This window comes from Cercospora beticola, chromosome 5 (assembly GCF_033473495.1).
Source record: "Cercospora beticola chromosome 5, complete sequence".
NCBI lineage: Eukaryota > Fungi > Ascomycota > Dothideomycetes > Mycosphaerellales > Mycosphaerellaceae > Cercospora > Cercospora beticola.
This window is the reverse complement of record NC_088939.1, coordinates 180,317-195,680: the sequence shown is the minus strand read 5'-3', so window position 1 is coordinate 195,680 and position 15,364 is coordinate 180,317. Positions and strand designations below refer to the sequence as shown.

General features: G+C 52.3%; 7 protein-coding genes across 7 annotated transcripts; 3 read left to right on the top strand and 4 right to left on the bottom strand.

Moving 5' to 3' along the window:
• Window positions 1-406: 406 nt before the first annotated feature.
• RHO25_007319 (uncharacterized protein) lies at window positions 407-865 on the bottom strand (the record flags this gene model as incomplete). The annotated part of the gene is made up of 1 exon (XM_023599512.2): window positions 407-865. One exon carries the CDS (start codon window positions 863-865, stop codon window positions 407-409), a length of 459 nt encoding a protein of 152 aa, XP_023448760.1.
• A 186-nt stretch (window positions 866-1,051) lies between these two features.
• Window positions 1,052-2,873, bottom strand: RHO25_007318 (uncharacterized protein; the record flags this gene model as incomplete). The annotated part of the gene is made up of 3 exons (XM_023599511.2): window positions 1,052-1,298; window positions 1,413-1,708; window positions 1,761-2,873. 3 exons carry the CDS (start codon window positions 2,871-2,873, stop codon window positions 1,052-1,054), a joined length of 1,656 nt encoding a protein of 551 aa, XP_023449204.2.
• An 898-nt stretch (window positions 2,874-3,771) lies between these two features.
• On the bottom strand, window positions 3,772-3,981 carry RHO25_007317 (uncharacterized protein; the record flags this gene model as incomplete). The annotated part of the gene is made up of 1 exon (XM_065602929.1): window positions 3,772-3,981. One exon carries the CDS (start codon window positions 3,979-3,981, stop codon window positions 3,772-3,774), a length of 210 nt encoding a protein of 69 aa, XP_065459001.1.
• Window positions 3,982-5,780: 1,799 nt separating this feature from the next.
• Window positions 5,781-6,767, top strand: RHO25_007316 (uncharacterized protein; the record flags this gene model as incomplete). The annotated part of the gene is made up of 1 exon (XM_023599509.2): window positions 5,781-6,767. The coding sequence occupies one exon, from the start codon at window positions 5,781-5,783 to the stop codon at window positions 6,765-6,767; it is 987 nt and encodes a 328-aa protein (XP_023448625.1).
• A 645-nt stretch (window positions 6,768-7,412) lies between these two features.
• RHO25_007315 (uncharacterized protein) lies at window positions 7,413-8,345 on the top strand (the record flags this gene model as incomplete). Its single annotated transcript, XM_023599508.2, has 1 exon — window positions 7,413-8,345. The coding sequence occupies one exon, from the start codon at window positions 7,413-7,415 to the stop codon at window positions 8,343-8,345; it is 933 nt and encodes a 310-aa protein (XP_023448631.1).
• Window positions 8,346-9,948: 1,603 nt separating this feature from the next.
• On the top strand, window positions 9,949-10,639 carry RHO25_007314 (uncharacterized protein; the record flags this gene model as incomplete). Its single annotated transcript, XM_023599507.1, has 3 exons — window positions 9,949-10,209; window positions 10,267-10,410; window positions 10,469-10,639. 3 exons carry the CDS (start codon window positions 9,949-9,951, stop codon window positions 10,637-10,639), a joined length of 576 nt encoding a protein of 191 aa, XP_023448630.1.
• Window positions 10,640-11,663: 1,024 nt separating this feature from the next.
• On the bottom strand, window positions 11,664-12,222 carry RHO25_007313 (uncharacterized protein; the record flags this gene model as incomplete). Its single annotated transcript, XM_023599506.2, has 2 exons — window positions 11,664-11,940; window positions 11,996-12,222. 2 exons carry the CDS (start codon window positions 12,220-12,222, stop codon window positions 11,664-11,666), a joined length of 504 nt encoding a protein of 167 aa, XP_023448633.2.
• Window positions 12,223-15,364: the final 3,142 nt, after the last annotated feature.

Here is a 15,364-nt window from a genome sequence, read left to right as displayed (position 1 = left end):
TGCGGCCGCACCTGCCCACATATACTCATCAGTAACTTCCGCAATGCCACAAATCCATAACAAACAGGAGTGATGAAAGACCAGACCCATCCTTTGAAGCTTTCCCATGTCAATTGATACATATTTCTACACCGGATTGTTGAAGACACTTAATATCTTCGACTCCATCCATGCCTCCTCCTATCCAGAAGCTCTATTTTGTTGGTCATCCACGCTATCTTTGCGCGACCAGAAACGCCTCCATAATATGATGCAAGCGATCAAAATATGCCCATCCCCAGAACGAACAGTATCAAACAGAACGCCCCCGATGTGTGATAATGTTCGATAGTACACGTCGTACAACACCAGCTGCCATGTTGCAGCATCTTGGCCACGCCATGGCATGCCGAATGGAGAAGTCCATCTACCCTGTCCCACTCTTCCCCTTTGCCTTTGACTCCAGGTGCCTCTGAATCGTGCTCTCAAAAGCCGCAGCTTTTCGATCACCAGTCAAGCCCACACCTGCATTCTGCATCGACTTCCGCTTCATAGGAGATAGATCGCGGACTTCTTGTTTGAATTTCGTCGAGCCCTCGTCGTCCTCCGCATCATCTTTGCTGTCACCTGCAACTCTTCCAGAGTCTTGCTCAGACTTTCTCGCGGAAGATCCACGCTGGGTCTGCGGCCTCTTCTTTCCCTTCTCCTTCGGTTTTGGCCTTGTCTGCGATGAAGGCGGCTTTTGGCCCTTGTCACTCTTTCCCTTGTTTCGATCCTGGGACGATGAAGAGGTTTCCTCTTTGTCGGAAATGTGATCTTCAACCTGCAGGACAAAAGGCAAAAGAGCTCGAGTCAGAATCAAACATTCTCGCCGCGACAACAACATGAAGCTCTTTTGCAAAGCAAAGAAGAGAAGATGAGTATAACGAAAAGCAAATGCGCAGAACGCAAGCCTAAGCACGGATCAAAGTAGATATGGTGTTCGCGCCGTATCTCACTGGTCGACGTAGCAGAGCGCGTTCCGGAAGATGAAGCGGACATCAATAAGGCCGTATTGCTGAACTGGTCAAGCTCATCGTTTCGCAGGCTTCTTCGGCATATCCGCTTCCGTTTCGTCCTTGGGTGGGCCTGCTTTGGCGACAGGTTTGTCGCCATCAGAATCCTTTGCTGCTTTTTGTCGTTTGGCCTCTTCGGGGTGCTTTGCCGGCTGGCCATCGGCTTTTTGTTGAGGAGAAGGATTCTGCTTTACCTCTGATGAAGAGTCCTTCGCGTCCTTATCGTCATGAGTCTGCTCCTTCTTCGTCTTCGACTCTTTGCTTCTGTTGCAAGGCGAACTTGTTAGCGAACTTCCTGCCCCTGCTCACACGTAATCATAACAACGTCAACTCTCTCGCCTCTCTTAACATTTTGATCGTTCTCCATTTTCCACTTACACTTCGTCGGCTTTCGCTTTCTTTTTGGCCTCCAAGACGGCCTGCTCTTTTGCTGCTGCTTCCTTTGTTGCGCCTTGAATGGCTTCCTTGTCCTTCTCCCACTGCGACGAGCCCACCTCGAACTGGCTGTTGATCTTATCTAGGCGTTCCTGCTTCTCTTTCTCTTCTTGTTCTCTCTGCTTTCGCTCTTGTTCCATCTCCTCCATGTGTCGGATGTCGTCGACCGAAGGCTCGTACAGATGCCAAATGGTGTAATGTGGCAGACCGACTACGGAGTAGCCCATTCGCTTGGCCATCTGGAGTAAAGTTAGCATGTTCCACGACTTCTTCCGCGTGTTTCAAACTCACCTTGCCAAATCCTTCAGTTTCTGCATGCTTCTCGAATGAGAATGCCGGGAAATGGACACCACTTCTGAAGACCTTTGCTTTCGCCAGAATGGATACACCTCCCACGCCGTCAATCTCCATTTCCATATCTGGGTCGCCATATGGATCTCGAAGATATGCCAAATGAGGTCTCCAGGTCGCGTACTCGGCGTACCCCTCGACGATCACGGCATCTTCGTCCAGCGTATCCGCAAGTGCCAGGGCAGTCTCCGACTCCTGCCAGCTGTTCAAGTCGTAAGGCTGCTCTCCTCCCAGCCAGTCTGGCAGCGGTCTCCACACATTCGGCACAATGACATCCTTGTTATGTCTCATCAAATCCTCCAAAATCGTGAACGGTGCCGTTTCGACATCGACATCTCGCCAGTAAACCCAGCTGTGTGTGGGTCGTAGTGCAGCAGAAAGTAGCCAATTGCGTGCCTGCGCCATGCTCTTTCTCCGGCTGGCCTGCGCTGCGAAGCCGTGTCGGCTCTCCACATCTTGGTTGACTTTTTGTCCGAAATCCTTCTCAATGACGGAGATCTCGCCAAATGCCATCTTGGGCTCATCGCTTGCTTGCAGTTCCGCCAGCATATCCGAAAGGATGTTCAATGTGTTATCCTTGCTGTCTCCGACCAGGAATGCCAGGTCGATGAGGTGGTGCGGGTATGTCAGGTTCCGCAGATGCGAGAAGAACATGGGCATGTGCGGCGCTGCATCTCGCAGAGGAGCACAGAGTAGAATTCGCTCTTCTCTTTCCCAACCTTTTGATGTGCCGCCAACATTGGCCAAATCGTAGTATCGCACTGTCTCAATGTTGAACTCTTCTCCGCCGCCCCAGATTGCTAACCCCAGTCCACCGAAAAGTCCTGCCGGTCGTAGTGATGGGAAGAAGAATGTGAGTAGAAGGAAGAACAATGCTACTCCTCCGCCGACCCGCATTGCTGCTCTGCGCCTCCTTCCCCGTATGGATCGCGGCTGGTATTTGTCGTATTTGTCAGGCCTGATGTTGAAAGCGCTCCCTCTCCGCCCACCACCGCCTATGGGATATGCACCAGAGCCTTTGGGCTGGCCATTGCCGAAGGGGTGTCGATTCATCTTCTCGTGATGATCCGACTTGGTATATATGGGCAACATGTGGCCGGCGAGCTGCGGAGCTTATGCGAAGCCAGCTCGAGGCCCCGTAGCCACGATGGCGTGGTCGTCGCTCGCGATGGCGTTGGGAGGGGGGTTTGCAGATGGCTGAAGAGGTTGCGTGAGGAGGTGGGAGGAATTGTTGTGGGCGTCTCCTTTGGTGTTCGCTCCCTGGTTCGTTCGATCGGCCGGCGATTTATTCCCACTCTCGCTGAAACGTGTCGTTGGTGCTCGCTACTCGACCACCGCGCAGGTACGAGGCGGGCAGAAACAGCAGGGTACTCTTAGCAGGGCGGTTTACGGCGAGCGAGTGACGAGGTGTGTTGAGGTTGCGGAGGTGTTGCGGAGGCGGAGATTGAGGTGTCGTGTCTGCTTGCGCAGCGATTATTCGAAGGGAGAAGCGCGGGAGACGAACTCTAACTACCGACCCCTGTCGTGTTTCTCGTACACCACTGGCTGAACGTTTCAAGTTGCATGAGACGGACATTGGACGTGCTATGGCTATCTACACCAAGTCGGACATTCACAGCAGCTTCGATGAATGAAGCACGCCCAGCTCGAGTCAGTCTCCTGTTGGGATTCAGGCTGGACAATTTTAGAGACACGCGGCCTGCAGGCTGATCATCGTGCACGCCACAGCCGCCCAGCCGCCTCGCGCTTTCAGGTGACAGACACGTGGGAAGTTTGAAAATTAGACGAAAAGGCGAAATGAAATCATGGATCAAAAGATTTGGATTGCTATATTGCAAAGCTGCCCATGCACTTGTTGACTGTGTTGTCGCTTTCGAGAAGCGCGGAGCTTAGCATTACGTACCGCCTCCCGGACGGCCGTGGCTCCGATACGCCAGCCATGGCTATGTGGCTACTGATACTGGATGTTAAGCGACGCCCGTGGCTCGCCGAAAGCACTGATGTCGAGCTCAGCGCCATCGAAGGTCACCAACTGTGGAGCAGCGGTCTCATACGACGGTGTGTTGGTGCCGAAGTTGAGCTGCTCGCCAACAAATATGTTGTAGAGCTGGTTGTTCGCATTGAGTTGGCCTGGGAGGTTGGTCGCTTCCACAAAGCCCATCCACCAGGGTCAAGTTGCCGTGAAAAGATATGCTTTCCACAACTGAGCCAGGCAGCCGGAGATCGCTTTCTGAGTGTGTGATGCGAGCACTCTGCTGTAGTATTTGCGATATGCCATCCAGGAGTTGAGCGGTCGCTTGGCCCTCCGGTGTCAAGATCAGATTGACTAGGTCATCAACAACGAGATTGGTCGCGGTGTGCTCTTCGTCAAAGCTGTCGAGGGACGGCTCGAAGCTGCGCACGAGCTGTGGCACTTTCTCCGGCTTACTGAGCTGATCGAATGTCAGCAGTTGCGCTGCAACGTAGTCATGTAAGTGAATGCTGCATCACGAAAGGACTCAGAAAAGCCGGTTTTACGCATGCCCGCCCGCCGGCATCTCGCCGATATCACCCAAGACGAATGACACGGTCTGATGCTCTGAAGTCGTATCACGCAGCTGCAAGCTTAGCCGAAGCCTCACCAGCTGCCACAACTCCACAACCGATCCTCCCAATTCAGCCGAAGCTTCGTTGGTACGGTATAGGGAGGACGACTCGGTAGACTTGGCTACAAAAGGTTCGTTGAATGGATAGACTAGGTGTCATCTTTGCAGTGGGATGTGTATGAAAGATGGCCGAAGCTTACCTCGATCGTATAGCAGTTGCGCCCACCATTGAGCAGGTGACGTTACGTACCGAACGGGACGGCGTTCGCAGTGAGTGCTGCTGTGAGCGAAGTCAGAATGTGCCCGTGCTGAAATTGACGATGAACGCAAATGGTGAGATCGCTTGGATCAGACAAGATTTGGTAAGATGGTTTATTATCGACATGATAGTTCGGAAGCAGAACTGAAAGAAACCATTCATCATAGAAGCGCGTGCGACGGAGAGAGAAAGCTGACGTACCTTGTGACTGGCGGATGTGTCGCGAAGCGCATCTTTCGGCGCGAGAGGGACGCGAATTTAGCCAGATGCCTGTCGCAAAGAACACTTGCGCTGTTGACTGTCAGTCAAGCTCGACACAGGTGTGTTGTGTGCTGCAAGGAGACCATTGGAAGCAAGATCAGATGGTGATGCATGTTTTGTTCTTGGATCATGAGGATCACCGGAACATAATTGTGAAGAATTCATCAGGTGAAGGGGGCAGGAGTGAAGGTGAGGACGCACTCAGAAGGCTGCAGCAGAAGCACTATTGTGCTTGTGCAATGGGCCTCAATTGCATCGTGGAGCTCAGTTCCAGCTTCGCGGCCAGAAGATGGACATTCGTCGCCTCGCAGTCAACGCAGACAGCCGTTTCTCGGGAATGTAGAGAGCTCGGTCGATTGCCTCAGCTATGCGCTTCGGTTCACCCAGAATCTGCCGGAGGTGCAGCCATGTCGAAAGGCGGCGGAGTTGATGTTGTTGTTGTGAAGGTGAAGTTCAGGGAGCTCGGAGGAGAGAAAATTGGAGTCCGCAAGTGCCAAGAGAATGCGGGCCCGTGCTTGCGCCTCGTGCCTGCCTCAGCAGAATTCGACAGCCGCCCACGCTTGCTCATCCCGTCCTGCATCAACATCATGAGCTGAACAACCAACAACGAGCTCGACCTGCGTGGTACGGGCTGAGGATCATCAGGTACGTGTCTTCACCTCTTCATCATCACCTTTTCACATGATTAGACACTTTTTACAATCTGTCAATCCCCTGAAGCTACACGCTATTGACGAGAAAAAAAATGCTATGCTCTTTATGATATTCACTACAGCCTTGACACTTTCACTATACCAGTTTGACTGCGCTGAGTTGAAGCTGACGAGTGTCCAGAATTTCCACATATCTCCCACCATGTCTGCCGCGAACACCGCGCCCACTGTCACCGAGCCGATTCCCATCTTCAAGCTCGCACATCGATTTGTGCTGTACGATGCGAACCATGTGACATATCTGCGCAGAGAGCATAACATCAGTGGTGTGCTGATGGGGACACTGCCTCAAGCCTCGCAGCAGAATGTCTTCCTAGGCTTGCCTCTGGAGTTGATGCCAGAAGAGGCTCGACTGCTAGTCGAGAAGAATGTCGCGTACATTGTGGACGACACTGCCGAGCACAAGCGCAACTTCTTAGGCAACGGGTTGAATGAGGAGGAGAGGCGAGCATACCAGGCAGCATTGCGAAAGCAAGGGCAAGCTGCGGCACTGGACGCGAGCAAGAGGAGTGACGACAGGAAGAAGGCTGCGTTGTCCAAGATACAGAACAACACCGAGAACTGGAATGATATTCCAGAGGACATGTTCACTCCTGGCCCTAGTCGCAAGAAGAAGGCGCCGAAGGTAGAGACTGCTGCCGAAGCTCTCGACGAGGATGAGTCGTTGTTTGGTGCGCCGGCTAACGCGTCCGAAGGCACGGCCAATGTAACACGCACACAGTCCGTTGCGAGCTCGGTTGCCGTATACGAGCCATATGGTGTCACGCCAACGACTTCACGACCACCTCTTCAGTTTCAGAAAACAGAGAACATCGAGCTGCCGGAAGTGTCAACGTCTTATCCGCTGTACAAACACTTGCATGAGAACGGGTATTTCATGGCACCAGGTCTGCGCTTTGGCTGTCAGTACATGGCCTACCCTGGCGATCCTCTTCGTTTCCATTCGCATTTCTTGTGCAATGGCATGGATTGGGATCAAGAATTCAGCTTGATCGACTTGGTTGGCGGCGGTCGTCTAGGTACTGGCGTCAAGAAAGGCTTCCTCGTCGGCGGCGAAGAACAGAAGCCCGGCCAGGAGGGCACCGACGCCAATATTCGCGCCTTCGGTATCGAATGGGCAGGCATGTAGTGTCAGAATACAGCCACAGCCACATGCTCAGCTCATTTGTCACCGCTCTTTTCCTTCCCGAACGCACACGGTGATACATGTTGGTGACGCCTTCTGCTTTGGAACGACTGGTTTCCTTCGAGACTCATGACAGCGCGGACAGCGCGAGTCTTCATCCCTCTTTCCGCGGGATGCGCGTGGTCGCAACAATGACTGATGACTTATCAAGCTCTCAGTACGGCCTTTAGGGTCGTCATAAGGCGGTGCGACATCCTTTGAAGAAATTGTGGCCAGTGATGTTGGTGCCCTGCCACTCTGTGGCTTACGGCCGACAAAAGCGGGACAACACCACGCCTAGGGCTCACGCCGAGCGACCATGAAACAGCAAGTACTTCGCAAACCTGACCACTGCGAACGGACGTATAGTATTGACGTCAGAAGGGCCAAGCAACGCTATTGAACGCCTCGGTGTGTTTAGAAATACTCTATTGCGAAATGTAAGTTTGCAGTATAAGTATGACAAACTTCCGCCATCCAAAGCCACTGAACAAACACAACCTACAGCGACAAGTCCAGCAGCATTAGCATCGGCATCAATCTGAATCAGATAACTGGAGACATCAGGGCAACAGACCAGATTTTGCATTTCCTCGAAGAGCAGCTACAATGTCCAAGCCAGGCGAGGACTTCATCCCGCTCCTACCAACCCAAAAGGAAAAGCCAAAATCACACTTCTATGGCCCTGCAGCACTCCAATCTATCATCCGAGACCAGTTCACAATCCAGACCTGGTTGGCATTCGGAGCCGCCGCCCAAGCAGTTCTATACGTCGCTGTAGGCGCCTACGCCTTCGTCCCCGTCACCTTCTACCTTCTCCTCATCGGCCTCGAGACAGCGCTCATAAGCACCGGCCTCATATCCAACCCCTACATGAAAGGCGTCATCCCCAAAAAGTTCTCCGCCCAAATCCCCGATGCGTCAGGAAACTACGGCTCCAAGCCCGCAGACACAGATATCGTTGTCTTCCTCATCGGCGCCCGCTCCAACCATCCCCTCGGCGTCCTTGCCCCAGGCATGCCAACTTCAGCAAAACATTTCGAAAACCTCGCCGGCGTTCTCGAAGACCACGCTGACGAATTCGGTTTCTTGGGAATGACATCCTGGTTCAATTATACTCAACGCAGCACCAAATCCGATTCCCTCTACGTGTGCTATTTCCGCACTGTCGAAGGACTCCACGCTTTCGCGCATTCGAGTTATCATCGAGAAGCGTGGAATTGGTGGAACACATCGACGAAGAAATATCCGCATCTTTCGATTTATCATGAGACGTATCATGTTCCCAAAGGACATTGGGAGAATATCTATATTAATAGTTATGCTTCTGGAATTACGAGCACGACGACCAAGGTGGTTGATAAGGAGACTGGAGAAGAGAGGTGGGCGAGTCCGGTGGTGGATGCCAGTAAGGGATTGTTGAAGACGAGTGCGTCGAGGATGGCGAGGAGTCATGGAGGTGAACATGAAGAATATGGAGAGGATCCTTATCAGCGAGGATATGGAGAGGGATGGAAGGCAGAAGCACTGTCTACCCAGTAGGCTCGCAGCAGAACGGAATCATAGACAGCATGGCGTTTGGGGATAGATAGGCAGGGGTGGTTTGCAGATCTTGTATACATACAGCGACGATCCCATCAATCCCATTGAATTCTTTCTTCAGGCCTCACAAGCCGACGATGCATCGAAGAACCTCAGTGGCCAATCCGGGGAACAAATGGAGACCGTCCTATTCTTAGCAATCTCTCACTCCTCTTGTTGATCGAACAAGCTTGCGGTCAAGAAGACTAATGGCTTAGCGAATGTGACCTTCCTTCCAGACTTGTAGCTCCGGTCACACCGAATAGAGTGGCTTGGGTTAGAGGTTGACTTGTGCTTCTTCAGTTCACGCATCTGCAGATCCGATTCTTCCTAAGTGCCATCGTTCTGACTCTCGCCGACGCCTGATCGAGATTGCATGAGTGCGGCTCATGAACTACCATGGAACACGAAGCAAGTCACGAAGTCTCGCACCGTTCGCAGAGGTGGTCTGATCTATAGTGTTGCCGATCTTATAGTTCTAGGTCTGCAGTGAATTAGGACGGAGGTCCTCTACACACGTGGTGAAGGAGTGATAGAGTCTAGATTAATACTTGCTGCAGAGCAACCTCAGTCGAACACGAGTGAAGCCGTCTAGACGGTAGTTAAGTTTCGACGCCATGCTTAATGCTACACTCCCTTTCGCTTCAGAGCCTTGGCTACGATAGCGTTGATCTTATGCCTTAGTAGCGAATGAGGTGTAACCGCTTGTACACGCGTGGGCGCTGCTTGGCGGCACAAAGTATTGAGCTTGTACCATTTGGCTAGAGAGTTGGCCTCTTCGCATGAACTCGAAGACTGCTAGGGTTGTATTTTAGAAGATGTCGTCCTTTCAGAAAGCGGGGATACGAGTCTAGCGTGGAGTTCTACGCCGTGGCCCAAAGGCGAAACTCAATGGCTGAGAAGTGAAACTCAAACAGCTGTATAACAATTCCCTGAACCGGCTTAGATTGGGGTGCCAGGGCTGAAGGATGCAACTTATGGTGACAATCCATTGGCCTACGTCTCGAATCGACGCATTGGCCGTCGGATATCTCCGCGTAGTGGTGATTTCGAGCTGTAGTGTAGGCCGTCACGGCTCTCGTTGGCTCAGAGTGGTGGGAGTTGCAATGGTGCGGAACGGCAAACGGAAGGCAGCTACCTCGAAAAGCTCGAGAAGAAAGGAGCACCGGGCCAGATACTATGATCCTATGCTAAAGTCACAGAACTACGTCCACCATCTGTCCCACGAATCATCTCGTATTGCCAACAGTCTTCTGGATTCCTTGCCAGGCCGAGTAGGCAGCCGTTGAGCCTCGCCGTATCTTGTGCCGTCGTGCACTGCTGCGTAGTCTAACACTGTGCCGCTGTCTGGGCAAGTGGCGCATGTGCATAGACGGACACGAACAACGAGTGTGCATAGACGAACACGAACAGAGATCAATAGATCATGAGATTGCCGATGTAACTGCTCGCCTACGGATGCCAATGGCCGCGAGCACGACGGGCTGTTGCTCGACCGTGCTTGATCGGAAGGCACATCAGCGAGATCAAGGAGGTCGATTGACCGTCATGAGCAGGTATAAGTATGACCATCAAGCACAGCAAATTTCAATCCATTCTATCCACATCAGCATCAGCATCAGCATCTACAATCAATACTTCCCGAAGTACACAAACAACTTCTCTTACCAAGCCTTCGATTAAGAACCTTCACCATGAAGTTCTCCGTGACTTGCCTCCTGAGCCTCGTGGCGCTCGTGACTTCGGGCAGCGCAGCCCTGCGGCTCTAGACGTTGCTGTGCCTGTACTGGCCCCCGAGAACGATGTTGTCGAGAGATCCGCGGAGGTGAGTTACATCAATACAGTCGGAGGTCAATGTAACACAAACGCTGACTTATAGCAGTTGGATAAGCGCTTCGGCCCTATCGCCATCCTGCTGATCAAAGTGATCGGAGGGCAGCTTGTAGCCGCATCTGCAAAAGCGGCCATCGATGTTGCAAAGGCCCATCTCGAGCCCGAGGGGCCTAAGTTCAAGGACTTCGACCAGGTACGACTACCCGCACACTCTCCAATCGTGAAGTCATTGCTAATAGAGTCGACCGTAGGCCCGCAGAGCTTTCACGCCGGAAATGGCCAAAGACCTCTATCTGAAGAAGGTTAGCTCCGGTATCAAAGGCGTCGCTTGTTTCAATGGCCCGTATTCTTGGGCTCCCGGCAGCCGCTACGAAGGCCCCATTGATATCAATTTCAAATGGGACATCTATCACACCGACTAAGGCCTTCAGGTTGTACATCGATCGGGCGAAAATACCTGCTGACAATACTTTACAGCTATGATTGCTTCGAGATTTACAGCGGCTACGTGGAGAACAAGGGTGATGGAGGCTACGAAAATGTAAGGTTCTCATTCGACCTTGACACTGAACCCCGAGACTGACATCTCCAAGGTTGCCTTTCATGGCTTTTGCGCCTATAACAAGGGAACATATCGTTGCTAGGCATGAGTGGTTCGGGAATTCAAGACGTGGCAGTATTCCGGTTGTGTGTGACACTAGCTTGCCAGCTGTCAGGGGTTCAAGACAGTACCAAGACCGTCGCTACAATCAATCATATGAGCTTCAATGGGTGGATTGTCAGCAGATGCTGTGCCTGAGCGAAGACGAAAAGCACACCCAGCCCTGCATAGGCGACTTCGGCAGTTCAGTATGGTTCCAGGAGAAAATTTGGCTACGCGTTGCGAATACTTAGTTAGGCAGATGTAGTCAGTATCGCAAGTTTGGTAAAGGTGACAATTACGGCGATTGTTCACGATAGCTGGGTTAATCAATTGTGCTGGTAAATTTGATCCCGAAATGATTCGTGCAATAATGACGGGAGTACTGCACCGATGGATCTCATGAGAATTGCCGTTGGTCGAGTGTTCGCTCATTGGACAGTAGTGGCAGTCTCGAATCTTGTCAAGGTCCTCGGAAGTCACTCGGAAGTCAATGTGGTTAGTCAACTCACTTGTGTCTGTTGTTAACCTGTAAGACATGCTGCTTCCAGAACTGTACAAGTCATGCATTGCCAAACGCCACTGGGTATCTCTAGCACTTGCTACGCTGTTAAACAATCACCTCAATTCGCTGCGAACCCTTTCACGGATTGCCGGACAGTAATTCCTGTCCCACGTTACATCCTTTGATGCAATTCGTCAAGTCATCTCGCCGTCAAACGCCTTACAAAATCGTTCACGAAACGTGCAAAACAAGTCACCCGCACTGAGTCGAAGCATCTCCATGACTCTTGCTTCACCTCGACTCATCCGGCGATTCCACCTCGCTGTGCCTGCCCAAAGCCATAGATCGGAGTTCCGTGGCGATTCAACACAAACACCACATCGCTCGTGCAGACCGTCTTGCGTCCAGAAACTTCGACGACTGCACAAATGTCCTTCAACAGAGTCTCCAGTCGCTTGCGTAGGACGGTTCGAGTTTCTTGATAGATCGTGGCAGAGATTCGCTTGACCCCGCCACGACGAGCGAGACGGCGGATCGAGCCCTTCGTGATGCCAAGGATATTGTCGCGGAGGATTTTGCTGTGAGAAAGTCAGTGAGAGGAAATCTGGAGAAATCAAGCGAAGAGTAACGAACCGATGCCGCTTCAAACCTTTGCCTCCTAAGCCAAGTCCTCGTGATCCACCAGCAGCAGATGAGGCAGTGGTTTTGCCGCCGAAGAATTGTTTGCCGCCGCGGGCGGGAGTGGGTTGCCCTGCTGTCTTGCTGCTACCTGTTGAAGCCGGAGTGCGGTTGATGTGGCCACTGCTTGATGCTGCCGCAGGAGTGCGGTTGAAGGCCGTGGTTGCGGGTGTGGGAGGCATTCTGGCTTTGCCGCTCGATGGGGCCGATGCGCTTGGGAGATCGGAGCGGAAATGAACGGGCGCGTTGGACTCCCGAAAGCGCGCCATGTTGTTGTGATCGTGAATGTTCTGGGTGAACGAAGGAGTGAATATGGTGCGCTCAGCCGCGCGACATTGTTGTTTTCGTGAAAGTAGAGGGCGAAGTGAAGCTGTTTACTGCATTTGTTGGTTTGCGGCGCGGCTGCCTAAGGCGCGTGGAGATGTGGATGGACGTCGTGGATTTGTGCTGTGTACTGTGTTTTATGCACTCATGCATAAAGCTTGGCGTACATGCCTTCCGAAGTCTCACCACTCACGGCTCACACACTTCATGCCATCAACACACACTCCCAGATCCTTCATGGACCTGCATCAACGACAACGTCCAGTATCAGAGTCGCTTCTGCGCTATACCGGAGATGGTCCCCTCTTTTATCGTCATTGAATGGCATTGGGGCATCGAATTGCCAGCCCCAACACGGATTTCCCCTTCTGGAGCGTTCTTGTTCAAGTATAGGACGCTAATACATAGCAAGCAGTCACCACACTACTCGCCCTCTAGAACCGAGATAACGCCAGAAAAGCGGTCTCATTGCAAGGCAGTCGCAACAACTCTAGCGACTTGTGCTGGAGTGGCAGTCATGGCGGCAATGGCAGTCAAAGAAACTTTCAAGGAGACAGTGTAGTAGGCATCGGCATGATCGGACGAGTCAACCGCGATCAATCCGAGACCCTGTGGTGGTTGCCAAGGCCAGTGAGAGAGATCAAGGACCAGGATCATTGCGATTGACTACCTATTTTACCCGGACTGAAGTACTCCTCCGCCCGGTACGACCGGCCTGCCCAACTGGGAGATCCGCGTGCCTCACCTAGCGAATGCTTGCCGTTCGCAGCTGAGGAAGCCTCATCTGCTAGGCAGACTACGCGCATGCACGGGCGATCGACAAGCTCTGAGGCCTGATCGCAAGCGTGCACCCGCGTTCAAGGATGCAGCCAATTGCACGGCGTTGTTGGAGCGATGAAGCAACAGACCAGAGCACAACGTGACGGTGGTCCAGAAAAGGCGACTAGACGATCGCGGTGGCAGCACATTAACGATAATATTCGCGAGGTCGATTCAGTGGCTGGACTGTACACTGGTATTGGAGATCCGAGCGAAGGCGTTATCCAACGTTGTACCAGACCCGAGTCTTACGACGAATGTCCTACTTTTCTCTGCACTAAACATGGATTTGCCAAATCTGCCAACAGTCACAAGTCGACGACTTCTTCCCGGCAAGCTCTTACTTCTCTGTTCGACCAAGCAATCTTTCGATCAAGAGTCATGGTGGCCCTGCAAACGGGGCCGCGCCGGGACTAAGACGTGCACTGTAATGGGCCTTTGCACAGCGTCACCTTGACCCACGATCAATAAATCGGCCTATTCTAGCTTAGTCGCACAGCTGGCTCCTCCTAGGCAATACCATAAACTCCTGACGGGTTGGCCACCTGATGATCGACATCCAAATGCGGTAAATTTGTCACTCTGGCACTGAGAAGCCCCGGAGTCCAGACCGCGTCTTCCTTAGTGTGAAGAACCGATTGAAGTTTGTTACCTGTTGGCATGCTTAGGTTCAAGTTCGGCAGAATCTATCCAAGCAAACTATTGACAAACTCTAAAAAGTATCTACTGCTGTATATACCCGATGCTCAAGAACTCAGCATGCAGAATCTCGGCCAGGCGCTCGAGCGATGTCCAGCAATTGTCTCGCACTGTGGACGACATACTACCGTATTCCTGGTGGCGGGCAGATGTTTTCAATAACGACGCCGGTGGAGCAATGCCCACTTTGTGAAAGACTGATTGGCAACGACACTCATCCAGCTGGGGTGTCTCACCTGGGGCCAATGCTGCATGATTTCCATGTGATCGCAAACAACGGTTGGCAATGGCATCGACTCCCTCGATTCCGCGGAGTACAAGGCGCGACCAAAGTTGCGGAAAGCTGCAAATGATTGTTGAAACACGCTGATGAGATACTCAATGGCTTGATGATTCTATCTAACCAGCAGCAGATATTAAGTATCTGCTGCATAGGTTTGCTACTTGCAAACAGAATTATAAAACATGCAGAGAAGATGTAAGAAGAGTCTCCAATCAACAATGATCAGTAAACAATACCGTCAACCTGGATCCCAGTCGAGAAGCGGCGTTTCCCAAGCACCTGCACGTAAATGAGCGACCAAAGAGCCCGCCGGTGGCGATGATGTCCACTTGGAGCGACTTGGCACCCTACTTTGAACACCTGATGTTTGCAGACTTCACGCGATTCAGTGCACAATCCGCAATAAGGACGGCATTATGCCACAATGATCATCAAGGAGTGGCAGGCAATGGGGTACGCCAGTGGCGACTCTGCGGCCCCATGCAGCTTGGAACTTGCTGCATGTCCAAGGTCCCCGGTAGAATTTATCACCGGGTCAGGACGAAGGCGATGTTGCGTGGAAGGCATGTCAATGACTAAGTGGCAGCAGTGAAAGAGTCTGATTGTTCTTCGGGCAGCAAAACGCTTTCAGCGTGGAAATCTGAGGCTTTGACAGACCGCAGAGTTCTAATGCTTGCACCAACAGTCACTGCTACAACGCCATCGTTGGTCTCAGACCGGCGTGTTTTGTCGTCCGTCTACTTCCTCCTGACGCTTGCACCGATAGTCAGTGGCACAATGCCGCCGTCTTTGCTCACGAACGAGCGTGACAGCCTGTCATCGGTCGAGCAGCCTTGGGCCGCTGCCACTATTGGATGTCCCTGACGCTTGTACCGTTTGCAGGCACTTTAACGACGTCCTCATTACGGATGAACGATCTTGTGCACCGAAGAACCTGGCCTTGTAGCATTGGGTCCACATAGCGCAGCAATAGCGACTTGACATGGACGCGACACTATTGTCATTGGTGTTGATACTTGCCTGTCAGCTCACAGGCAACCTTCACAGCTAACGTCGGTCACATTACGGACTCGCAACGTCGTTCTTCGAGATCTTGGTATTCGTAGCGTCGGACGTGCTTAGCACTGTTGCCAAGTTGCGAGCCGTGGGAACTATTGGTACTGGCGTGCTTCAATGTCAGGCGTCCCTTGGAGATCTCT